Raw genomic sequence first — 26,780 nt, forward strand, 5'->3', positions numbered from 1 at the left:
TCTGTAGAACCTAAACATCCCAGTTCCCCTCAGCCTCCTCGAAACTGCTGACTTAATCCATTTTGTTGCTCTCTCCACTGGACCTTTGTCAAATTTTCCCATCCGTCTGTCGTGTGGGGCCCAAACTGGGCAACCAGTACCCCCCGCTAAGGCCCCTCCCATGTTGATAGAGGGGAATGCATGCGACGTCCCTGCATCGGCCTGACGCGTCCCTACCGTATGCAACAGTCCCAAAATGCATTAGTCTTCGTGGCCACATGAGGCCACTGTTGACTCAATTAGCCAACTTCGCTGTCCACTTAACTGGTACGGTCCTTCTGGCAGAACTGGCTGCCTAGCCCCTCGCGTCCTAGTCTGTAGCAGTGGCATGACGCCGGTCCTAAGTGCACAGACTCTGCAGTTGTCTTGTGTGAGCTGATCAGGATGTTCTTGGCCAATCCTCTAATATTGTCTAAGGTTCGTCTGTACCAAGTCCCTACCCTCCAATGTATGACCACTCCTCCAACGTTAGTGGTAGTCTGTTCTTAAACTTTCTGCAGAGGATGTCCACACCACCTCCACAGATCAAAGAAGCAATGATACAAAACTAGTCCCAGCAGGACGATCCTGGGGGCGCTCTGGTCTGGCATAATACCAGGCTAGGGCTAAAGTAGACATAATAGCCATTAGATTCAACTCCCATTGAGCCCGGACGATCTAGCCACTGATCCACCTAGTATCATCCGCAGCCCATGACTTCGTAACTGCTGCGCAGAATACTGGGTGGATCAGGTAGCAAAGCATTTCGTAAATCACTGCTTTCCCGCTCAGCCAGCAAGCTATTTACTCATCAAGAAGCAGGAGGTTAGTCAGGAATACTTGCCCCTGTGAATCCATGCTGACTATCCTGACCCTTTCCTCTCCTCTAAGTGCTTAAGAAATGATGCCCTTGAGGACCTGCTCCATGATTTTCCAGGGACTGAGGTGATGCTCGACTGACCTGTAGTTTCCCGGATCCTCCTTCCTTAAAGATGGGCACTACATTAGCCTTCCAGTCACTCCAGGACCCCCCGTTCGCCATGATTGCATAGATAATGGCCAATGGCTCTGCAATCAATCTGCCACTTCTTAGCACCCTCAGATGCTCAGCCGCATCCGGCCCATGGACGTACTTGTCCAGCTTCTTCCTAGATAGTCCTGAACCACTTCTTTCTCTGCAAGAGGCGGTCACCCCCCATATATGCTGTCCCAATGCAGTATCTGGGACCTGACCGGTTCATAAGAGACAGAGGCAAAAAGCAGGAGTATATTAGCTTTTCACATCCTCTGTCTCGGGTGCCTCTCTCATTCAGTAAGGGGCCCACACTTTCTGACTTCTCTTTGCGAAACATACCTGAAGAAATCCTCTGTTACTCTAACATCCCTGTCTAGCTGCAACTCCAAGTGTGATTTGGCCTTCCGATTTCACGCCTGCATGCTTGAGCAAATATTTATACTTCTGCCGGTCATTCGTCCAATCTCCCACTCTGGTAAGCTTCTTTTTTGTGTTTAAGATCAGCAAGGATTTCACCCGTAACCACGCTGGTCGCCTCCCATACTTACTAGTCTTCTACATATCAGGACTGTTTGTTCTGCAACCTCAATAAGGAGCTCTTAAATACAGGCAGCCTCCTGGCTCCTTTCCTCTCGTGTTCTCTCCGAGGATCCTGCCCACTGCCCTGAGGGAGTCAAAGTCGCTTTTCTGAAGTCCAGGGCCATCTTCTGCTGCTCTCCTTCAGATCCTGACACGGCCATGTCATGGTCACCGCCTCTCAGGTTCACATCCGCTTTTGCTTCCCCACACATTCTTCCCTGTTTGTGAGCAGCAGGTCAACGAAGAGCTCTGCTCCAGTTTGTTCCCTCCAGTACTTGACCAGGAACTTGTCCCCTACACTTTTCAAAAACTTCCTGATTGTCGTGCGACTGCTGTACCCTTCCCAGCAGATATCAGGGTGATGAAGTCCCCATGAGAACCACAGCCTGCAATCTTGTAACTTCTGTAGTTTGCCAGAAGAAAGCCTCGTCCACCTCAGCCCCCTGGTCTGGTGATCTAAGCAGACTCCCACCATGACCATCACCCTTGTTGCCTCCACTTCAAACAATCCAGCAAACTCTCAGTTTTTCTGCAGTTTCAGGACTGGAGCTCTGCCAGCAGTCACACAGCTACTCTCTGTACATACTGCACCCCCCCACCGGTCTGCCTGCCTGTCCGTCCTGAAGCATACCACCATGTACAGTACTCAGTCATGTGAGTATCCCACAAGTTCTTTTATTCCATCACAATAATAAATCCTTGACGCGCAGGTATTGCAGTTCTCTCGCTTGTTCCCGGCTTCGGCATTTGTGTAAGGCACTGTAAGAAACTCGCTGTTGTCCTGCTTCCCAGGTAGGGGGGGGGGTGACAGGCCAGGAGTCTCCCCCTCTTGCACCCCTGCTGCAATACTCCCCTGGTATTACACGTCCCCACAATTAACCATCAAGGCTTTGGCGCCTTCCCAGTTGAAACCTAGTTTAAAGCCCCCCACTAGTTGCCCAGCCTGCTTATGAAGATGCTCCTCCCTCTCTTCATTAGGTGGAGCCCATCTCTTCCTAGCACTCCTCCTTCTTGGAACACCATCCCATGGTCAAAGAATCCAAAGCCGCCTCTCCGACACCACCTGCGTAGCCATTTGTTGACTTGCACAATTTGACTGTTTCCCCCTGGGCCTTTTCCTTCCACAGGGAGGATAGACAAGAACACTACTTGCGCCTCAAACTCCTTTATCCTTCTTCCCAGAGTCACGTAGTCTGCAGTGATCCACTCAAGGTTATTCTTGGCAGTATCATTGGTGCCCACGTGGAGTAGCAGGAAGGGGGAGTGATCCGAGGGCTTGATGAGTCTCAACAGTCTCTCCATCACATCGTGAATCCTAGCTCCTGGCAACCAGAACACTTCTCGGTTTTCCCGGTTGGGACGGCATATAGATGACTCCCTTAGGAGAGAGTCCCTGACCACCACCACCCACCTCCTTCTCTTGGGAGCAGTGGTTATGAAACTCCTGTACCTATGACAGTGCATCTCGTGCTTTCCAATCAGTGGAGTCTCCTTCTGCTTCCTTCCCTCAGATCTATCATCTAGTCCACTCTCCGCATTAGGATCTGTGGAGAGAACATGAAAACGGTTGCTCAACTGTATCTGCATTGCTGGTACATGGACGCTCCTCTTTCTTATTCTGGAGGTCACATGCTACCAAATTTCTTCACTGTCTTTCTGTCCCCACTGCGCAGCCTGCTTTGATGTTTCAGAATGTTGTGCCTGTAGAAGCATATTCTGATGTCTGTCCAGGAAATCCTCATTTTCTCTTATGCAATGCAGCGTTGATACTTGTTTCTCCAGACCTTGAACCTTCTCTTCCAATATGGAGACCAGCTTGCACTTTGTACAGACAAAGTCACTTCTGTCCTGTGGAAGAAAGACAAACATGGCACATCCTGTACAGATCACAACAACTGATCGCTCACCATCCATATTACCTTCCTTCTAAGAGCTTCCTCAGCTGTTGCAGCAACTCCTCACAGGAACCTGCAAATTGAAAGCCTCCATGGGCTCTCTGCAGGCAAACTGCCCATCAAACTCCCTCTGTTAGCTGTTCTGCTGGTTTGCAGCTGACTGCCTCTTTATAACAGTCGGGCCCACTCAAGGCCCACTTGGAACAAACCACTTCCAATTCACACTTTTCAAACAATGAAGCACTTGGTCAAACTGACAAACTGTCCCCACAACAGATGCTTAGATACTCACCAACACAGCCCCCCTAATGCAGCACTTAGTGTCCTTCCTAGGTTTGAACCTAGGATCTTTTTAACATCTAATGCAGCATTTCTCAAACTGGGGTCCACGGCCCCGCTTATCAGCTCATCCCTAGGTCATAGAGGGATGTCCTAGATGGGTCTGGTTTGACTTGGAACCAGATTTGGGAACCGTGAACAGCACTGCAGACTTCCCTTTCTCAATGGGAATAGGTTTTAGGACTCAGGAAGGCCTCTTGTGATCATGCTCAGTACTGGAGCCATGAGCTGCCTGTTGCAGGGCACCCATTCAAAGGGCTCACTACATCGGGAAGGCCTGGAGATGGGCCTGCCGTTCTTTTAGAGTCCCTGCTGTAAAGGTATTGACACAGCTGGCAACATTCAGAAAATCATCGGTCTCCAGGGTAAAGGAGGCCTATGGTGTAGGCATCAGATGCTGAAAAGACAGTGAGGCAAGAAGTACACTGCCTAAACCCCTCTTTTCCATAAGGCTAGGATCAGCCTTGCCGTCACCAGGCTGAAGTGATTTGAGGTCAGTTATACAACATTGTGTAAAATCTAAATGAAGATTATAAGAAATAAATTGCACTAAAATTAACTATATAAAACTGATTATTTTAGTCAAGTCACAAATGTGGCAAAACCAGAGTCCTAGACCCAGAGCAAGGTATGTATCTGACGTGGAGATAAAAGAATGCATCCTGCTGCTCAGTTTCTCTGTGAAATGTTGCCAGACATGCATGTAACTTAGCAAAGACATAGCAAGATCCAGTAGATGGAAGCTAAAGCTAGATAAATTCAAACTGAAAATAAGCACACAGTTGTTTCAGGGCGGGTGATTATTAGAACAACCTTCCTAGGGACATAGTGGATTTTCCACCCCCTGGAATCTTCAAATTGAGATTGGATGACAAATTTATGGACTTGATGAAGGAATCACTGAATTAAATTATATGGCCTGTGTTATGCAGGAGGTCAAACTAGATCTTGATCATCCCTTCTGACCTTAAAATCTATGAATTTACATCTCTAGCTCTTATGGTTGCAACAAAAATGTTTAAAATGTGCAGTAATGTCAACCTGAGTCTCCAGACACCCTTAATCAGTATAACTGTATAAGAGAAGTTTAACTTGTCGTTAGGTTTGATAGCTATATGTAAACTTCAGCTATCTTACTGCAGAATATTTTAACAGAAACATCAATTTGTTCTGCTTATTAATTGTTGATATTGGGTAGCTATCCACTGAGGTAACTGAGTGCTGGTAGAGTTGTTTGGGTTGCCTGAATGAGGAATTCAAATGCATCACCACCAAATTTCAAATTAACTCTGTCCTTTTCTGAAAGGAATCCCATTCCAAATACCGAAGGGCTAAACTGCTTCCTGTATATCAAAAACCATAACATTTTTCCATATATTTCTAGGTGCCAAAGCTAGGGTTCCCTACCCAGGTGTCAAAACTTCCATCTTTCCCCTGACAATTTCTGTGGTGCAGTTAAACTTTGTCACTGCAAAATGCTGCCCCAGACTGAAGGCTGCAAGTTTGTGGATGGCATAAAATTGAGTTTAATACTAAAATCCATTTGTATTAAATGTACTTACTGCACCGGTCTGGGGGGCAATGAATAGCAAAGGGGTGAGGGTGAAATGCTGCATTATTCCCAGTGCCCTGTTGTATCAGATTTGTTGTGCAGCATGGTACTTGGTTCCTTGGTTACAGACACAAATATACTGAAAGTCTATCTTCATACACAGAAATGTTTAGTAAATGGCGTATAGCCATACAGAAACTGATTAACTTTTCTTCCAATTACTTCTAGTTGCTTACTGAAGCTGAAAGTAAACTGCATGCTCCAGTAAAGACTGTTCGTGTAACCTCCTGTCATAAAATTTGGAGCTTGCCTTATTGAAATGATAGCAACAAAACTTTAGACCCCAGTACTCATTAGTTTGTCTTAATAACTGGTGCTTTCTCACTCTAGATCCTGTTGTTGCCTCTCTCGCACAAGATATCTTTAAGGAGCTAGCACAAATAGAAGCCTGCCAGGGTCCAATGCAGATGAGACTAATCCCAACTCTCGTCAGCATCATGCAGGCTCCTGCTGATAAGATTCCAGCAGGGCTTTGTGCAGTAAGTACTATGGCAAAAATGGTTTAGCTGTAGGTTGGGTTCTTGGTGCAGCTAATAAAATCATTGGCTTCATGCCATTCTATCAACCTGTTTTGGTATGAAAAGAGCAAGAATGGATGCTCATAAACTACTATTGAGCGATGTCTTTAGTGACTGAGATCTTCCTGTGAGGAAAGAGATCTCCAGGTCTGGAAGAAATGCACATCATAGTCTTTTATCTCTCAGTTGTCTGTCAGCCATCTTCCAGTTTTCACAAAGTGTCTTTAGCTCTTTCTTACCATTTGAAATAATGCAACCTATGGACGTTTTTTCACAATAGGGCATCTCCAGTAATGCACATTGCATGTCATAGACATGGTACATGCACAGCTTGTTAGAACCCAAGCTGCACATATCCTCTCATATGAGTTTGCACCTTTCTGTACACAGTGAAACACCACCCATGTAACTGTGCATATGTAAAATATATAGGATCAGGCTTTATATTGAGATTCCATTTATAAAGCATTAATACATGATTAAAATATTTATAATATCCATCAAAGAGGAGTATATATTATACCTAGTTATAAGCACATCAGTAGAAGGTGGGTTTTATGTTGTTATAACTGGCTGTTATGAGTAAGGCTGCATGTCTGTCATGGTGGTCAGGCAAGTCACTGATTCTGTGACTTTCCATGACTTCAGCAGCAGCTGGTGTGACTGGCTCCAGGGCTGCCTAAGCAGATCAGGCACTCCCTGGGGCATTGTGGGTGGGGGTTCAAGGCTGAGGTGGGTTTGAGGTGCAGGATGAGCTTACCTCGGGGAGGCTCCTCAGAAGCAATCAGCAATGTGCCTGCAGCTCCTAGCCACGGGGTCAGGGGGCTCTGCATGCTGCTCCTGCCCAGGTGCTGCCCTCATCTCCATTGGCTGTGGTTCCGCCAAATGGAGCTGTGGAGACAGCACGCAGAGCTCCCTGGCTTTCTCTCCCCCTAGAGCTGCAGGGACACGTGGAGCTGGGCAGGGAGCCTGCAGCCCACCACACCCTCCCGCCCCACCAACCCTCCCCCACCAGTACAAGTGGGGGTTCTGGGCCATCACTGCTGCTCACACCTTCTCCCTCCCCTCCTCCAGCACCAGTGGGGATCCTGGACTGCACTCCCGATACTGCCCCGCAGAGCACCTGCGTCCCCCCCCCCCCCCCCCCCTGGTTCCCTCAGGCACAAGTTTTAGTTAGGGATATAGTGCGAGTCATGGGGTATGTCAACACTACGAAATTAGGTCGATTTTATAGAAGTCGATTTTTAGACATTGATTTTGTACAGTCGATTGCATATGTCCCCACTAAGTTCATTAAGTCAGCGGAGTGCATCCTCACTACCGTGGCTAGCATCGACTTAGAGTGGTGCACTGTAGGTAGCTATCCCATAGTTCCCACAGTTGCTGCTGCCCATTGGAATTCTGGGTTAATCTCCCAATGCCTGATGGGGCAAAAACATTGTTGCAGGTGGTTTTGGGTACATATTGTCAGTCGCCCCTCCCTCTGTGAAAGCAATGGCAGACAATCGTTTTGCGCCTTTTTTCCTGGGTTACCTGTGCAGACGCCATACCTCATCAAGCGTGGAGCCCGCTCAACTCACCATCACCACTGCTGTTGTGAGCATTGTAAACACCTCATGCATTATCCTGGAACATATGCAGAACCGAGCTAAAAGACACCAGCACAAAGAGGATTTTGGGCCAGGCAAACAAGCACAGACTGGTGAGACGGCATAGTGTTGTAGGTATGGAATGATTCACAGTGGGTGCAAAACTTTTGCATGTGTAAGGCCACTTTTCCGGAACTCTGAGTTGCTTTCCTCCACCCTGAAGCGCAGGAATACCAAGATGAGAGCTGCCCTGACAGTTGAGAAGCAAGTGGTGATAGCCCTGTGGAAGCTTGCAACGCCTGACTGCTACTGGTCAGTTGGGAATCAATTTGGAGTGGGCAGGTCTACCGTGGGGGCTGCTGTGATGCAGGTAGCCAATGCAATCACTAATGTTCTGTTATCAAGGGTAGTGACTCTGGGAAATGTGCAGGTCATACTGGATGGCTTTGCTGCAATGGGGTTCCCTAACTGATGGGGCAATAGACGGAACGCATATCCCGATCTTGGCACCGAACCACCTTGCCAACCAGTATGTGAACTGCAAGGGGTACTTCTCAATGATACTGCAAGCACAGGTGGATCACAAGGGACGTTTCACCGACATCATGTAGGATGGCTGGGAAAGGTGCATGACAGTCGCATATTTAGGAACTGTTTAGGCTGTTTGAGCAGCTGCAAGAAGTGACTTACTTCCCAGACCAGAAAATTACTGTTGGATCTTGAAATGGCAATAGTTCTCCTTGGAGACCCGGCCTACCCCTTGCTCCCATGGCTCATGAAGCCATACACAGGCAGCTTGGACAGTAGTAAAGAGCAGTTCAACTATAGGCTGAGCAAGTGCAGAATGGTGGTAGGATGTGCCTCTGGACATTTTAAATCTGCAGGCACTGTTTGCTGAGTAGGTCCGACCTCTGCGCAACCAACATTCCCATTGTTATTGCTGCTTGCTGTGTGCTCCACAATCTTTGTGAGACTAAGGGAGAGACGTTTATGGCGGGTAGGAGGTTGAGGCAAATTGTCTGGCGAACAATTTTGAGCAGCCAGACACCAGGGCAATTAGAAGAGCACAGCAAAGTGCGCTGCGCATCAGAGAGGCTTTGAAAACCAGTTTCATGACAGGCCAGGCTTGGATGTGACAATTGTGTGTGTTACTCCTTGATGCAAGCCCGCCCCCTTTTGTTGATTTTAATTCCCTGTAATCCAACCACCCTCTCCCCTTTGAAATAAAGTAACTATTGCTTTGAAACCATGCATTCTTTCTTTATTAATTTAAAAAAAAATGAGAACTGACAAGGTAGCCCAGGTCTGGTGGGGGAGAAGGGAAGGACAAGGCCACGTTGTTTGTTGTAGCCACACTAAAAATCAAACTGTTTGAATGACAGCCTTCTGTTGCTTGGGCCATCCTCTGGACTGGAGTGGCTGGGTGCCTAGAGCCTCCACCCCTGCCTTCTTGGGCATCTGGGTGAGGCAGATATGGAACTTGGGGAGGAAGGCATGCGGTTATACAGTGGATGCAGTGGGAGTCTGTGCTCTTGTTGGCTTTCCTGCAGCTCCAACAGATGCTTCATCGTGTCTGTTTGCTCCCTCATTAGCCTCAGCATTGCATCCTTCCTCCGCTCTTCATGCTCACTTAATTCTTTCCTGGCCTCTGCCACTGAATGCCTCCATGCATTTAGCTGTGTCCTATCAGTGCAGAAGGACTGCATGAGCTCGGAAAACGTCATTACGAGTAAGTTAGGTTTTTTTCGCCTTCTAATCTGCGATAACCTCGGATGGAGATGATAGGGTGAGCGTAGAAACATTTGCACCTGGGTGGTGATGAAAAGGGAGAGTAACATTTAAGATGATACATTTCTGAGAACAAAAGAGAGACTCTTTCACAGTGAATCAAGCAATTCACAGCAGACAACACATGTGCTTTAGGTACAAGGTCGCATTTTGCCTTTTATATTGAGTGCCTGCCGGTATGGTAACACATCACATATGGCTGGACAACAGAATTCGGTTTCCAGGCAGCCATAGTAAGCCTTTTAGTACATGAGGCTGGCTTCTTATGCCTTCATAATGTGGGAATGTTTTCAAACTACAGCACCCTCCTTTCCCAGAGCAAGCAATGGGTTGGGTTTCACATTTAAAAGGAGGGGCTGCAGTTTTCAGGTGATGTGCAGCACACACCTACCCCCACCCCACCATGTGGCAATTCTCTGGGATGATCACTGTTAGCCAAGCACAAACAGCCCAGCATGAGCGAGGTCCTTTTTCTGTTTCCTTACAGGAATTCCCCTATTTCAACCAGGTGACCATGAAGGATATCACTCTACTGAGGCTAGCACAGAAAGATATAGACGGAATGTTGCTTGAATGCAACCAAACCCAGGACCATTCGCTCCCATGCTTTGTGCTGCAATGATTCCAGAATATTTGCTACTGGCTTGGACACTTTACCACACCTACTGTGGAGGATGAAATAAGGCAGCCCTTCCCAGAAACCTTCTGTAAAGGCTTTCAGAGTACCTCCAGGAGAGCTTCATGGAGATGTCCCTGGAGGATTCCTACTCCATCCCCAGACATGTGAACAGACCTTTCCAGTAGCTGTACTGGCCGCGAATGCATCCTAGTTCTTCAGGGAAAATCAAACATTAAACACTATTGCTTTTAACCCCTATAGTGTAGTTACAAATGTACACTCACCAGAGGTGCCTTCTCCGGCTTCAGGGTCAGGCATCCCATCTTGAGAGGGTATTGGCTCTAGGGTGATGAAAAGGTCTTGGCTGCCAGGGAGAACGGATTCACTGCTTGCCTGCTGTGCATTCTTCTCCTCCTCTTCCTCATCCGCAAAATCCTCCCCCCTTGCAGGTGTCCACAGACAGTGGTGGGATGGTGGTAGGGTCCCCCCCTAAAATGCCATGCAGCTGATCATAGAAGCAGCATGTATGGGGCTCTAACCCGGAGCAACCGTTTGCCTCCTTTGTCTTTTGGTAGGCTTGCCTGAGCTCGTTAACTTTAACACGGCACTGCTGTGTGTCCCTGTTGTAGCCTCTGTCCAACATTCTCTGAGATTTTGGCAAATATATTTGCATTTCTTCTTTTTGATCAGAGTTCAGCCTGCACGGATGCTTCTCCCCATACAGCAATCAGATCCAGTGTCTCCCTTTCGGTCCATGCTGGAGCTCATTTGCGATTCTGGGGGGGACTGCATGGTCACCAGTGCCGCTGAGTTCGCCACGCTGGCCAAACAAGAAATGAAATTCGAAAGTTTCCGGGGCTTTTCCTGTGTACCTGGCTAGTGCATCAGAGTTCAAAGTGCTGTCTAGAGTGGTCACAATGGAGCACTCTGGGATAGCTCCCGGAGGCGAATACCGTCTATTTGCATCCACACTACCCCAAATTGGACCCAGCAAGGTTGATTTTAGCGCTACTCCCCTCATCAGGGAGGGGTACAGAAGTTTATTTTAAGAGCCCTTTAGGTCTCATAGACTCATAGGTCAGAAGGGACCAATATGATCATCTAGTCTGACCTCCTGCACAAGGCAGGCCACAGAACCCTACCCATACACTTTTATAACAACCCATAACCCATGACTGAGTTATTGAAGTCCTCAAAATTGTGGTTTGAAGACCTCAAGCTGCAGAGAATCCACCAGCAAGCGACCCATGCCCCACGCTGCAGAGGAAGGCGAAAAACCTCCAGGGCCTCTGCCAATCCGCCCTGGAGGAAAATTCCTTCCCGACCCCAAATATGGCGATCAGCTAAACCCTGAGCATGTGGGCAAGACTCACCAGCCAGCACCCAAGAAAGAATTCTCTGCAGTAACTCAGTTCCCATCCCATCCAACATCCCCTCACAGACCATTGAGCAGACTTATCTGCCGATAATCCAAAATCAATTGCCCAAATTAAACTATCCCATCATAACATCCCCTCCATATACTTATCAAGCTTAGTCTTAAAGCCAGATAAGTCTTTTGCCCCCACTACTTCCCTCGGAAGGCTGTTCCAGAACTTCACTCCCCTAATGGTTAGAAACCTTCGTCTAATTTCAAGTCTAAACTTCCTAATATCCAGTTTGTACCCATTCGTCCTCGTGCCTACATTAGTACTAAACTTAAATAATTCCTCTCCCTCCCTAACATTAATCCCCCTGATATATTTATATAGAGCAAGCATATCCCCCCGGAGCCTTCTTTTGGCCAGGCTAAACAAGCCAAGCTCTTTGAGTCTCCTTTCATAAGGCAGATTTTCCATTCCTCGGATCATCCTAGTAGCCCGTCTCTGAACCTGTTCCAGTTTGAATTCATCCTTCTTAAACATGGGACACCAGAACTGCACACAATATTCCAGGTGGGGTCTCACCAGCGCCGTATATAACGGCACTAACACCTCCTTCTCCTTGCTGGAAATACCTCGCCCGATGCATCCTAAAACCGCATTTGCTTTTTTAACAGCCATATCACATTGGCGGCTCATAGTCATCCTGCTATCAACCAATACCCCAAGGTCCTTCTCCTCCTCCGTCGCTTCCAACTGATGCGTCCCCAACGTATATCTAAAATTCTTATTATTAATCCCTAAGTGCATGACCTTGCACTTTTCACTATTATATTTCATCCTATTACTATTACTCCAGTTTACAAGGTGGTCCAGATCTTCCTGTATAGTATCCCGGTCCTTCTCCGTGTTAGCAATACCCCCCAGCTTTGTGTCATCCGCAAACTTTATTAGCACATTCCCGCTCTTTGTGCCAAGGTCAGTAATAAAAAGGTTAAATAAGATTGGTCCCAAAACCGATCCTTGAGGGACTCCACTAGTAACCTCCTTCCAGCCTGACAGTTCACCCTTCAGTACGACCCGCTGGAGTCTCCCCTTTAACCAGTTCCTTATCCACCTTACAACTTTCATATTCATCCCCATCTTTTCCAATTTAACTAACAGTTCCCCATGCGGAACCGTGTCAAACGCCTTACTGAAATCGAGGTAAATTAGATCTACCGCATTTCCTTTGTCTAAGTAATCCGTCACCTTCTCAAAGAAGGAGATCAGGTTGGTTTGGCACGATCTACCTTTAGTAAATCCATGTTGCAATTCGTCCCAATTACCATTGACCTCAATGTCCTTAACTACTTTCTCCCTTAAAATTTTTTCCAAGACCTTACACACTACAGACGTCAAGCTAACAGGCCTATAATTACCCGGATCACTTTTATTCCCTTTCTTAAAAATAGGAACTACGTTAGCAATTCTCCAGTCGTACGGTACAACCCCCGAGTTTACCGATTGCTTAAAAATTCTCGCTAACGGGCTCGCAATTTCACGCGCCAGTTCCTTTAATATCCTCGGATGGAGATTGTCCGGGCCCTCCGATTTTGTCCCATTAAGCTGTTCAAGTTTGGCCTCTACCTCAGATGCGGTAATATCCACCTCCATATCCACATTCCCGTTTATCATCCCTCCATCATCCCTAAACTCCTCACTAGGTCGACGGAACGCGATTGGTTGTGTGGACGCAGTCATTTTTAAATCGACCTAGTGCAGCTAAATTCAACCTAACCCCGTAGTGTAGACAAGGCCATGAACAGGTCACAGTCTGTCAGTTTTTGTTTACTGCCTGTGACCTGTCCATGACTTTTACTAAAAATACTCATAACTAAAATGTAGCCTTAGTTATGAGCAGTCTATTGATCTGTCTTATTCTGACAATTGATTAACCCTTTATTATAACATGCACCCCTTTTAAAATCAAATGGAATGGTATAAAGTGTGATCATAGAGATAAATTTACATATGCACTGTCACACTTGCCACTATTGAACTAAAATTTGAATTAACTGGTAAAGGGAGTCAGTTGTTCTACACTAACTGCCAGTGCAGGGGCATTTGTGGGTAGTGTCACGTGATTTGAATAGTTACAAATGGAATGACTACATGCATACTTTTCATATTACTTAGCCCAACCTTTTGAGAACCTGCTTTCATGTTGAGAAGCACTTTTTAAAATAACTGATTTTTGTTGAATCCCCTTTTGAGCTTTCTGCTGGTTGAGGGAGGCTACCTTGCTGAAGACCCCTACTCTTACATTTCAAGGGTGCATAGTTGATGAGAGGAAGAGATATTCAGTCCTGCAGTATTTATAAACGTCCTTTCTGGTTTGCCCTTGGTTCCTTTAGGTGAATCAGATTAACTGAAATGTTTTACCACACAAGCCTTTTTAAAATAACTTCAGTTGCAGCTGTATACCAGCAGAACAGCATGTTGTCAAGGGTGACTGTGACAGTACCTTTGCTATGGGCTACCTGCTATCTTCAAACCTCCCTGGTGGTAGTTTTTTGAGACATGTTACAGAAGTAAAAGCTGAAAAATCTGCTTTGTTTTCTTACAAAGTATAATCTATCCCATGAAGCCCTGTGTACAGCATCACACACAGCTGATGCTAAAAAGCTTCCTTATTTGAAAAGGGGGGGATTAAAAACTACCTGCTGCTGAACATTGGCCTTTACTTGCTGCCGAAATAATGTGTTTCCTGTACAGGGAAAGAGCTGCTGCTGAATGCTCCATCTGTTGTCATTCAGCTGCCTGCTCCATATCTGTCAAGAGCTGGTGACTGGTAGCAGGGGTTTGTCATGGGTTGGGGGTAGAAATTAGGCTCTATTCTTAGGAAATCATCCTTATAAGACTCCTGTTCAATCTGCAGTGTGTGTGATGAGTGACATCTCCTGCACTCACTAGTAACCAAAGCATTTCTCCAACTTTTGAAAAGGAGCCCACTTTCAAGAAAACAAAATCAATTCCCCCTGCCCCCCCCCCCCACCTGAGCGAGGCAGCACAGGAGAATCTGCACTGTCACTGTTGTGTGCTCTCCCCCCATTACCAGGTAGGCCTTCACATCTTACCTTGCCCCTCTCAGGCTTTGTGAAAATGCTGAATTACAGTGCTGTGACTGCTTTTTAAAAGAGCTTCTATTTGTGTGCTTTCTCCTTTCAGACTTCTATTGATATATTAACCACTGTTGTGAGGAATACGAAACCTCCGCTTTCCCAGCTCTTGATCTGCCAAGCATTCCCTGCAGTGGCTCAGTGCAGCCTGCACACGGATGACAATGCTACCATGCAGGTAACATCTATAGGGAAGGGGAAGGGACTACAGGGTCATGTCAGTCCAAAATGTTGGATGACACAAGTCAGTCACTTGACATGATTTATCTAGTCTTTAAGGGGTCATTTTGCCTTTTGGGGGCTCTGTCTGACCCTACCAGCAGCCACACTGGCAGTTTACCAAAAGCCTGAGTGCCATTCCTATCTTTATAAATAATTGTTGTCATCCTCATTTTGGTGTCTGTGGTGAGTTTTGCTGACCCTCCTTTTAATTGGCAGGTCAGGACTCTGGAGTGTGCCAGGAACATGTCCCCTTTTTCCCCTTGTAATTAACCTGCCTGGCCAAGGCTTTCTGTCAAAGCAGCCTCAGCATGGGGAGCCCAGGCCTTGCTTCAGAGTAGGCAAGTCTTCCCTGTTAATTTGAGTGGAAGAAAACAGGAGGCAAGGGGAAAAAACAGATTTGATCCCAAATCCCCTCTTGCCCCAGTTGGCAGCATTCATCAAAGGAAAGTGGCTAAAAAAGCAGGGGGAGTGGAAATGCTCAGGGCAGGCTTCACTGCCTGCTATATTGGTCCCTGATTTCCTCAGAACACCTAACTCTCTTTGAGTAGTGGTTGCTTTTCTGCTGCTCCTCTGTCCTGGCCAGTTCCTGCCTCACCATGTTTTCTTCCTTTTCCCCTCCACCAAACTCGCAGAGTCTTTGCAGGTGAGCAGGAAAGGGGCACCAACAGCTTTTACCCTCTATCAGTAGTCACTGCTGCTGCCTAATGAGGTCATCAGAGCAGCTCTAAGCAAGGAACTGGGACTTTAAAGGTTATAGGAAGCAAGGCCTTCTGACCCTTCCAACTCCTGAAACATGTTTGTGAATAGACCAAGATGGGTCAATTACTCACCCTGACCTTAAAACAGAGAGAAGCAACTTTGTGGTTTCGTTTCTCACATGGGTGTGGCCCAGGAAAACAGGTCCCACTGAGCAGTGCTCTAGCGAGAATAAGGTGAATACAGTGTGCTGGATTGCAGCACTGCAGTCTTTTTTGAAGATAGAGAGCTTTACTGTAGAAATCTGGATCATGTTTGTCCCTCATGCTGCTCTCTAGCTGCCCCGGACTATAGCTGTTCAGAATCTCTTGGAATGTATCTGCATACTAGATTAATGAAACAGAATTGCAGATACTCGCACTCTAGGTCTTCTGAGCACTGGATCTCTCACAGCTTCCACCATTTTACCCATCACACGCATCTTGTCTGCTAATTCTTTCTTCCTGTGTAAAGTTCTTTGTGCTGTGGTGAAATGGGTGTTCTCTTTGGTTACTTGGGGGTGCCCACAACATATACAGTTGATTTTGAGAATCTGACAGTTCTAACACAATAATTCTCTCTCTTGTATTCAGAATGGTGGTGAGTGTCTGCGTGCGTACGTCTCAGTAGCACTAGAACAGATTGCACAATGGCATGATGAGCAAGGCCACAATGGGCTGTGGTATGTCATGCAGGTGGTGAGCCAACTCCTGGATCCCCGGACCTCAGAGTTCACAGCTGCTTTTGTGGGCAGACTAGTCTCCACACTGATTTCCAAAGCAGGAAGTGAGCTGGGAGAGAACCTGGACCAGATTTTGAGAGCAATCCTTAGCAAAATGCAACAAGCAGAGACGCTCAGTGTAATGCAGGTGAGCAGGCTGGGAGGCCCACTGAAAGCAGTGGTTCGAAGTGTCAGGAAGAGAAACGTTGCCTGTCACTGAAGTACAAGTTTACATACATGCCTGTGTATCCACTGTCTATGCAATTGCAGATTCTAGGTATGCTACAAAAATGGTTATCCTGTCGACATAGTTCTTGCCTTGACGGATCAGAGGAATATGAATTTAAAGCCTTTCATCACACATTTTGTTAGCTATCTCCTGACTTTGGCACTTCCTACTGAAATTTCAGTTGAGGTGTGAAATTTCACTTGAGAGCTAGGAATATCACTTAGTCTCTTCTAGAAGTTGTGGTGTTTTCTTAGAGAACAGTAAATAGGCAAATATCAAGTAGAAGTAGAGAGATGATGTTACCGCTGTGTAACACAGTAGTGAAGCCATTACTGGAATACTATGTCGTGTTTTATTTTTTATACAGAACAATGCTAGTAAACTGGGGCTTATTCAAATATATTTTAATGCAGCCAAATGCAAGGTCACCTAAGAAAAAAAGAATGTAGGTCCCAGCAGCATTCTAATAAACAGAAACAGAGGCTATTTTTAAAACTTAGATTTCTGCTTTTCTTATTAAAGTTTAAGAATATTGTTCATTTTTAACTGCTTGGTCTTTGAGTCAGAACCTTAGAAAGCTACACCGGGTAACCAAAACCTGAAAGTTTTAGGAAGGTGAGCAGTGCGGTTACTAAGCCAGGTGGTTCATTTCCGCTGGAGAAGTGCTATTGGATTGGGTTTCATGAGAAGGGGGAATGAGGATAGTCTTTTGGTGAAGGCACTGGGCTAGGACTTGGGAGATAGGCTCTGTGTATGTCTGTAGGCAAGTGACTTAATGTCTGTGCCTCAACTGAAAAAGGGGTAAGAGCCTTTCTCCCACTCTATCTTTCTTGTCTGTTTAGGTTTGAAGCTCTTCAGAGCGGGGACTGTCAGTCTGTATGTACAGCATCCAGCACAATGGTGCCCTGATCTTTATTGCATCTTCTAGATGCTACCATGATGTAAATTATTATTTTTTCTGGCGGAGCCGCCCGGTGCCACCTCTGCTGGTTTAGACATTTTTGTCCTTGCTTTAGGAGGGCTTGTGGGTTTCAGATGCAGGTGAGAAGTTTAACTTGTCCTGTCTCATTCTGAGGGCTAAATAAGGTGGCAAGCACTCACTCTTTGTCTATTTTTTTTGCTTTCTTGGCTAGTGGACAGGCTTGCAGGGATCTGTAAGCTTTTTAGTGTTAGCAAACTCAGCCTCCAGGGGGGTTGGTAAAGAGAAAACACTTAATTGTTGGGTTATTACATATGTACAGCTAGTGTTACCCTTTTTTTTTTTTTTTTAAGTCCTTGATCAGAATGCTCACCTTCACTCCAGCTACCCTTGTTAATGTTCCTGATATCCTCCCTGGCTCAAACTGGCAAGCCATGCTTTGGAATTGTAAAATGCTGTAATCATATCGGCACATTTGTTCTAATCGACAATAGAAGGCAATATTCAGGTAAGATCGTGCAAAAGCCATTTGGGTTATAGCTATCTCTAATCAGCATGCAGCTGCGCCCCGCTTAATTTCGTACAAGGTCATAAGTGTGGTAAATGTTAAGACCACCTGACACAATCACCAATTTTGCCCATATGCACTGAAAATCTCTTCCTCACTTTGCTGTGAGGATTCGTACTAAATGGCAGCTTCTGATTAGCGAGAGGGATGGAAGAGAAGCTTTTTTTGGACAGTGCACAGACCGGGCACGGGGAGTTGTAGAAGAATATCTTGACTTTCCACACGCTTTTTGATCCTGTCTCGCATTACCTTCTCATAAACAACTAGGAACAATCAGTCTGGACGAGTGGGGTAACATAACTGACAGAAAACCATGCCCAGTGAAGTAGTTATCAGGGTCACGTACTGCTGGAAAGGCGGCATAATGAGTAAGGGCATCAATTTGGCTGTCTTTCTGTATCAAATATCTATCATACGATGAAGGTACATTCACGTAACACTTTAAAGTTGCCGGCACGTACAGCTGGAGTGCGTTGCACGCTCTTGAGAGATAGAATTAAGATTCGAAAATCAACTGGACAAACTGGAGAAATGTTAAATAACATAGGAGAAATTCAATAAGGCGAAATGAGCATAGTATCCATTAGAGAGCGAGCCAGTCGCTTGCTACACCATACTAACAGGAAATGACTGCCCTAGAAGGAGTATTGGGGAAAACGATCTGGTGAGTCGTATGGAGTCACAAACTAAATATGAGTCAACAGTCTAACTGTAGTGCATAAAAAAGCGGAACATCATCGCCAATGTTTAGCAGGAGTATTTAAGCAAACCAGTAAAGATAACTTCTTCTGCTCTAAATCATGCTCTGCTTAGACTCAACTGATATTTGTTCAGTTCTGGGTTCCATATTCACAGATTGCACAAATTGGAGAGAATCCAGAGAAGACAACAGAAATGATTAAAGGATCTAGAAAACATCACTTATGAGGAAATTGAAAAAAGGTTTGTTAGTCTGGAAAAGATAAGACTTAAAAGGGGAACATAAGTTTTCAAGTACATAAAAGTTGTTCCAAGGAACGGAAGAAAAAAATTTTCTTAACCTCTGAGGATAGGACAAGAAGCAATGGGCTTAAATTGCAGCAAGGGAGGTTTAGGTTGGACATTAGGAAAAACTTCCTAACTGTCAAGAGTGTTTAAGCACTGGAATAAATTGCCTAGGGAGGTTGTGGAATCTCCATCATTGGAGATTTTTAAGAGCAAGTTAGACAAACACCTGTCAGTAATGGTCTAGGTAATTAGTCCTCCCACAAGTGCAGAGGGCTGGACTAGATGACCTCTCGAGGTCTCTTCCAGTTCTATGATCCCAGGATCAGGTACGGAGGCATCTTGATCTGGTCTGTTCCTCCTGTCATGACCTGGGACTGTTAATAAACATGACAAAGTCAACTTTATCCCCAGTGCAACACATAGAATTAATTGGAATGGTCCTAGACTCTACTCATGCCAAAGCCTTCCTCCCTGAGGCTCAGTTCCAAGCCATGGCGGACTTATTCGCGTACATGCAAGCCCAACCTCCCACTATCGCTCACACGTGCCTGCAATTATTGGGACACATGGTGGCCTGCACTTACATGGTCCAGCACACATAGGTCCACTTCAGGTCCCTGAAGGCATGGTTGGCATTGGTCTACATTCCCAACAGCCACAGCATGGACTGGGTGGTCTGGATTCTGGACTGTGGACTGTCATCACTCACCTTGTGGCGGAATCCTACATCAGTGTTGGCACAAGTCCCCTTTGCAGCTCTTTCCCCATCGGTAACACTCATCTCTGATGCATCGGAGCTGGGGTGGGGAGCCCATCTGGTCGTTGGTCAGCATGCAAGGTAGTTGGTCCAGTCACAATCACTTCCTCCATATCAATATCAGGGAGTTCAGAGTGATTCACCTGGCCTGCCAAGCCTTCCTACCTCACATAGTAAGCAAAGTTGTCCAGGTCCTAATAGACAACACAGCAACTATGTTCTATATCAACAAACAGGGTGGGGCCAGATCATCTTCCCTTTGCTAGGAAGCCTTCAGGCTCTGAGACCTCCATCTCGTGGCCGCTTACCTTTCTGGGGCCAAGAATGCTTTGGCAGATCGCCTCAGCAGGACCTTCTAATCTCGCCACAAGTGGTTCCTCCATCCAGAAGTGGTCAGCTTCTTCTTCCACAAATGGGGAATTCCCCAGGTGGACCTGTTTGTGTCTGGACAGAACAGGAAATGACACATTTTCTGCTCAATTCAGGAGATCTACAGGGACTCCCTGTTGGACGCCTTTCTGCTCCCATGGTCAGAGGCTTTTTTACCCCTTCCTCCCTGTTCCATTAATTCACAGAGTTCTCGTGAAGATCAAGCAGGACAGAGCGAAGGACTGGTTCAGCACACTGCTGGACTTCTCGGTGGCCGCTCCATTACAGCTGCCACTCCAACTGGATCCGCTGTCCCAAAACCACAGCAGTCTTCTGCATCCGAACCTGGAGGTGCTGCACCTGACACCTTGGCTGCTTATATTGTTGAATGCACAGGAATGGCAGTGCTCGGTCAATACCCAACAGGTACTGTTGGAGAGTAGAAAGCCCTCCACCAGAGCGACCTACCTGGCCAAATGGAAGTTGTTTGCCTGCTGGACCTTAGAAAAAGGCATTTGGCTCGAGCAAGCATCACTTCAGTTAATCCTGGACTACCTTCTACATCTCAAGCTCCAAGGCCTGTCCCTTTCATCTATAAGTAACACTTAATGGCTGTCTCGGCCTTCCATCCACTGCTCAAGGGTAGGTCAGTTTTTGCCCAGAACATAAAAGTCAGGTTCCTTGAGGGCCTCAGGTGCCTTTTACCCACACATCAAGGACCCCGTTCCTCCGTGGAACCTGAATCTGGTGCTGTTGTGGCTCATTGGTCCCTCTTTTTGAGCCTCTGGCTTTCTGCTGTCGTCTTTCTCTGTCCTGGAATGTCATGTTCCTGGTCACAGTGACATCTGCCCGCCAGGTCTCCGAGATGAGAGTGCTCATCATGGAACTGCCCTATGTGGTCTTTTACAAAGACAAACTCCAGATGAGGCCACATCTGGCCTTCTTGATCAAGGTGGTCTCTCCATTTCATACGAGCCAGGACATTTTCTTACCTATCTTTTTTCCAAAGCCGCATAAGTTGGAGGAGGAAGAATAGGGTGCATTCCCTAAACGTCTGGAGGGCATTAGCCTTCCACATTGAAAGGACCAACCCATTCTGCAAGTTAATGGAATTGTTCGTCGCAGTGGCCGACAGGATGAAAGGTTGACCAGTGTCTGCTCAAAGACTTTCTTCTTGGATCACCACCTGCATTCACTACTGCTATGATCAGGCAAAGGTGTGACCCCCGAACGATTGTAATGGAGCACTCAGGCAGGGCGCAGGCCTCTTTGGCAGCCTTTCTTGCCCAAGTGCCTGTCCAGGACATCTGTAGGGTGGCCACCTGGTTGTCTGTCCATATTTTCACATCCCACTACCCACTTACCCAGCAGGCTCAGGACAATGCTGACTTCAGTAGAGCAGTACTACAAGCTGCCAAACTGTGAACTTCAAGTACACCTCCGAGGATACTGCTTGTGAGTCACCTAAAATGGAATCGACATGAGCAAGCACTCAAAGCAGAAAAACCGGTTGCCTACCTCTTATAACTGTTCTTTGAGGTGTGTTGCTTATATCCATTATGTTACCCACTGTCTTACCCCTCTGTCAGAGTTGCTGGCAAGAAGGAAATGAGAGGGTGTTGGGTCATCAGCTCCTAATATACCACCTCATGAGTGCAGCACTCAAGGGGGCACCACAGACAACCCTACGGAGACCGCGAAGGCAAAAGTCTGCAACAACTGTGCACATGGGCGTGCCCACACCTACGATGGAATGGACATGAGCAACACATCTTGAATAACAACAGTTACAAAAGGTAAGGGTGAGCGTTTTTTCCTTCCTGGTAAGTTCACCGCACTAAAGTTATGGGGCAAACTGGCAACCATTAAAATAACCAAGAAAATCATGCTGTCCAAAATGGAAGCACACAAATGAATAAATAGATTAGGGGACAATTTGGCATAGTGAATGGTGCACTGGGTCAGAAGTCCTAGATTCTGTTCTCAGTTCGGTCTTTGACCTGCTGTGACTTTGGGAAAGTTACTTCATTTCTCTGTATCGTTGTTTACCCTACCGTTCTTTGTCTTGTCTGTTTAGATTGTAAAATCATTGGGCAGGGACTGTTTCCCACTGTGTGTATACCTGGTGCTTAGCACAATGGAGCCGCAATCTCAGTTATTTACTGAAATGCTAGGTGCTTTCTGAATACTCAAGGACAGTCCCTGCTCAGAGAGACACATAATCCAAGGATAAAGTAGACAGAGATTAGAAAAGGATACAAGAACAATATGCAAATTATATGCAATTTTCGTGCAAGTCAATTCAATTCACTGTAAGCATCATGGCAGAAGTGGTTCTTTAAGAGGGACTTAAACAAGGACAGGAGAGGCTGAAGGTGTGATGAGTTGGATCACAGAAACCCCTGTGGGGCTTCCAACTGATTGTCAAGACTACTTCTGCCCCTACTTTCCTGCCTTGGCAGCTTGGGACTTCAGTACCCTGCCTGATTTGAGCCAGACCCACTAGCCTGCTGCAAACCCAGACCCAAGTCTGAGCCACATTCCTTAACAGCTGTAGGCTCAGATACCTAGCTTTCAATGGGGTCCAAACCCCAAATAAATCCATTTTACCCTGTATAAGGTGTATACAGGGTAAACTCATAAACTGTTTGCCCTCTGTAACACTGAGAGAGAGAGATGCACAGCTGTTTGCGCCCTCCCCCAACCCCACCCCAGGTATTAACGAATACTCTGTGTTAATAAGTAAAAAGTTATTTTATTAAATACAAAAAGTAGGATTTAAGTGGTTCCAAGTGATAACAGACAGAACAAAGTAAATTACTAAACAAAATAAAATAAAATAAAACAAGTCTAAACCTAATACATTAAGAAAATTGAATACAGATAAAACCTCACCCTCAAGTGTTTCAATAAGCTTCTATCACAGACTGGACGCCTTCCTAGTCTGGGCACAATCGTTTCCCCTGCTACAGCCCTTGTTTCCACTCAGGTGGTAGCTAGGGGATTTCTCATGATGGCCACCCAATTTGTTCTGTTCCACCCACTTATATATCTTTTGCACAAGGTGGGAATCCTTTGTCCCTCTGGGTTCCCACCCCTCCTTCTTAATGGAAATGCACCAGGTTAAAGATGGATTCCAGTTCAGATGACATGATCACATATCACTGTAAGACTTCATTACCCACTTACCAGTACACACGTGTAAAACAAGTAAAACAGAGCAATCTACAGTCAATTGTCCTGGTTAATGGGAGCCATTAAGATTCCAAACCACCATTAATGGCCCACACTTTGCATAACTACAATAGGACCTCAGAGTTATATTTCATATTTCTAGTTTCAGATACAAGAGTGATACATTTATACAAATAGCATGACCACACTCAGCAAAAAAGCTTTGTAATGATATCTTACAAGAGATCTTTTGCATGAAGCATATTTTAGTTACATTATATTCGCACTCATCAGCATACTTTCATAAAATCATATAGAGTGCAATGTCACAAAGGGAACTGGGCTTGTTAGTCTGCAGAAGAGAAGAATGAGGGGGCATTTGATAGTGGCCTTCAACTCCCTGAAGGAGCGTTCTAAAGAGGATAGAGCTCAGCTGTTCTCAATGGTGGCAGATGACAGAACAAGGAGCAGTGGTCTCAAGTTGCCATTGGGGAGGTCTAGGTTGGATATTAGGAAAAATTATTTCACCTGGAGGATGGGAAAGCACTGGAATGGGTTACGTAGGGAGGTAGTGGAATCTCCATCCTTAGAGGTTTTTAAGGCCCATCTTGGAAGAGCCCTGGCTGGGATGATTTAGTTGGGGATTGGTCCTGCTTTGAGCAGGAGGTTGGATTAGATGACCTCCTGAGGTCTTTTCCAACCCTAATTTTCTGTGATAGGATAGGAGCTTTATGGATGAGTCCAGGGAGTCTACCATGCTGAGGGAGCTGTGTGGAAGATTTATAGGTGGTTATGTAAGAATCTCCCAGACGAGGCTGAAAGCATTGGTAAAGCAGAGAGAAGGGGAGCAACATGAACCTTGATTCGGGAAAGTCAGAGTTGAGCTTTGAGAGGGATGGTAACTTTAAATTTGAGATTTGTGGATGAGGAGCAAGTAGAGGGGTTTTGACGGAGTCACCACTTTCTCAAGACTATGATAAATTTTGTACAAAGTATGCCTTGTGATGTGTCATTTGAAAATTCGTCTACTGAGCATTATTGTCCTGGTAAAATGTGTGTAGCAATATTGTGTGTAAAATTATAAGATTTAACTGTATGACATTCCTGAGACATGCTCCAAGTTTAGAAAAGCAGCCCAAACCAGTTTCCTCAGAAACGAAAGGTTAGCCAGCACCTCAGCCAGATGTCAACACAATCAAGTGTACTGTTGCCAGGTTGAGTGGCTATTCTTTGGCAGGAAAAAGGGTGTGAGCAAGACATTTACCTCTTGGCAGACAGAGGGCATGGCTACACTTGCAGATGTAGAGCTCTGTCTGCACTTTCATAGAGCGCAGTAGGAAAAGCTCTGCAATCTGTCCACACTGACAGCTTCAAGCGCACTGGCATGGCCACATTTGCGGCACTTGCAGTGGCATTGGGAATGGTGCATTATGGGCAGCTATCCCAGCATGCAAGTGACTGCAACGTGCTTTTCAAATGGATGGGGTTGGGTGGAGTGTGACAGGGAGTGTGTGTGTGTATATGGGGGGAAAGAGAGTGGGTTTTGGGGACGCTGAGAGTGTTTAAGCATGCTGTCTTGTAAGTTCAGACCCCACTCTCCCCCGCCTCTCTCTCACTCACTCAAAGCAAACAGTAAATGTTTACTTTTTCTCGGAGCTGATAAGCATTTGACTTCTCCGAAACAGAGTTTTTGAAAGGGCGTTTCCACGTTCCTGCAGCTGATTTCACAACAATGGCAAGAGTGGCCACTTGACTTAAGGGGATAATGGAACATTCCCACAGGCTGATCACAGCGCAGTAACACAACACCTCGGTCACACTGGCGCCGCGGCACTCCAATGGGGGGCGCAGAAAACATTATTCCACTCGCTGAGGTGGAGTACCAGCAACGCTGTAGCCGCAGAGTCAGAGCACTCTACATGCCTTCCCACTGTGGACTGGGAGTGAGCTAGGGCACCCGGGACTGTTTCATTGCGCTGTAACTCTCAAGTGTAGCCAAGGCCAGACTTGCTGTCACCTGAACCCCCACTGGAAATGATTCTCAAAGAAGAGAAATGCTATAAGAAGGGAGGACAGAGGACACAAATCACCTCTCTCTCCTCACGGCATCAATAACATTTGAAAGACAAAGGAAGCATCATTGAACTGGTGGAGTGGCCCTGACTGACGGAGTTGAGCCAGTAAAACCATGGCGGTAAGAAAATCTTTGCTTTGAATTCATTTAGCTTGCTAAGTTAGGTATTAGTTTGCATTTCACCTTTTATTTCTTTGTAAGAAATTCTCACTTTTATGCCTCATTACTTGTAATTATTTAAACTCTATCTTTCTGTAGTTAATAAACTTGTTTTATTATTTACCTGAGCCAGTGTGATTGGACTGAAGTGTTTGGGACCCTCCATTTGAGATAACAAGATTTCTCCATATCATTTTCTATAAATGAAATGATGGACTTGCTGTGAGCTTGTACTGCACAGAAGGAAAGACCGGGGCAGTACAAGATGCACATTTCTGGGGACAAGACCGGGACTGGGAATTTGCTGGCTTTGCTCTGAAATATAATTCAGGAGTGGCTGGCTAGAAGCACTCATATATTCAGCTAGGAGTGATTTGGCATGTTGGAGGCTGTGTGAGAGTAGACCAGGAGTAGTGGTTCTCACAGCAAAGCAGTGTAAAAGGCACCCCAGGTTGGAGAGTTGAGGGGACACAGGTGTCCATCAGTCCAGATTGTACCCTGGGGAATGTCAGTGACATGATCAGATTGATGGTCATAGAAGATGCTTTTGTCTGCATTTCATTTGGATTTAAGAGGAACAAAGCATTAATTTAGAGTCCAGAGAGGAGAATGAAATAGTAGTCAAGGAGAGATACAAGGGGCTGAATATGAGAGTTGGCTGTAGAGATAAAAAGGATGGATCTTGGCAACAATGAGGAGGTAGAATCAACAGTTTGGATATGGCAAGGATATGTTGGGCAAAAAATCAAAATAACCTTGAGAAACCGTAGGTAGAATTGACAGTGATGAAGAAGGAGGGGAGTGGAGAAAATTTGGGAGGGAAGAACAGTTCTGTCTTGGCCATCTGCAATTTAAGATAACAAGAAAACCAAAAGGAGATGTCAGGAGAAAAGCAGAGATTTGTGAGATTAGCTGGAAGGAGACAGGTCAGTGGTAGAGGAATAGCTTTGCAAGTCATCTGCATAGAAACGATAGCTGAAGCCTTGTGAGCCAATGATCTCCCGGTGGAAAGTGCGAAAAGCAAAGAAAGGGCCAAGGACAGAGCCCGAGGGGTGAGGAGAATCCACTGAAAGAGAGAGAGAAGAAACTGTAACAGAGATAGGAGGAAAAACCAGGAGGAGACAATGGGTAAAACTTTCAGAAGCACCTACGTCACATTTTTAAAAGACTGAGGCACTTACGAGCAAGAGTCCCGTTGCTTTCAATAAGATTTAGACTCCTAAGTACTCAGTTTCTTTTGAAAACAGGACTTAGGCTCGGAAGTTGCTTTCGTCCTTCTGAAAATTTTACCCAGTGTCTCAAAACCCCAGCAAGGGTATGATGTCAAGATGGATCTAATGTGTTAAAAGCAGCAAAGAGGCTGAGGATGGAG

General features: G+C 45.9%; 1 protein-coding gene across 1 annotated transcript in view; it reads left to right on the plus strand.

Annotated features, from left to right (window-relative positions):
* Nucleotides 1-26,780, plus strand: part of IPO9 (importin 9) — a 209,123-nt gene that overhangs the window by 142,457 nt on the left and 39,886 nt on the right. The window contains exons 16-18 of the mRNA XM_075064718.1: nt 5,789-5,937; nt 14,544-14,672; nt 16,045-16,362. Of these exons, the coding sequence (XP_074920819.1) occupies nt 5,789-5,937; nt 14,544-14,672; nt 16,045-16,362 (596 nt within the window). The remainder of the gene's footprint in view (nt 1-5,788; nt 5,938-14,543; nt 14,673-16,044; nt 16,363-26,780) is intronic.

This window comes from Chelonoidis abingdonii, chromosome 4, assembly GCF_003597395.2.
Source record: "Chelonoidis abingdonii isolate Lonesome George chromosome 4, CheloAbing_2.0, whole genome shotgun sequence".
NCBI lineage: Eukaryota > Metazoa > Chordata > Testudines > Testudinidae > Chelonoidis > Chelonoidis abingdonii.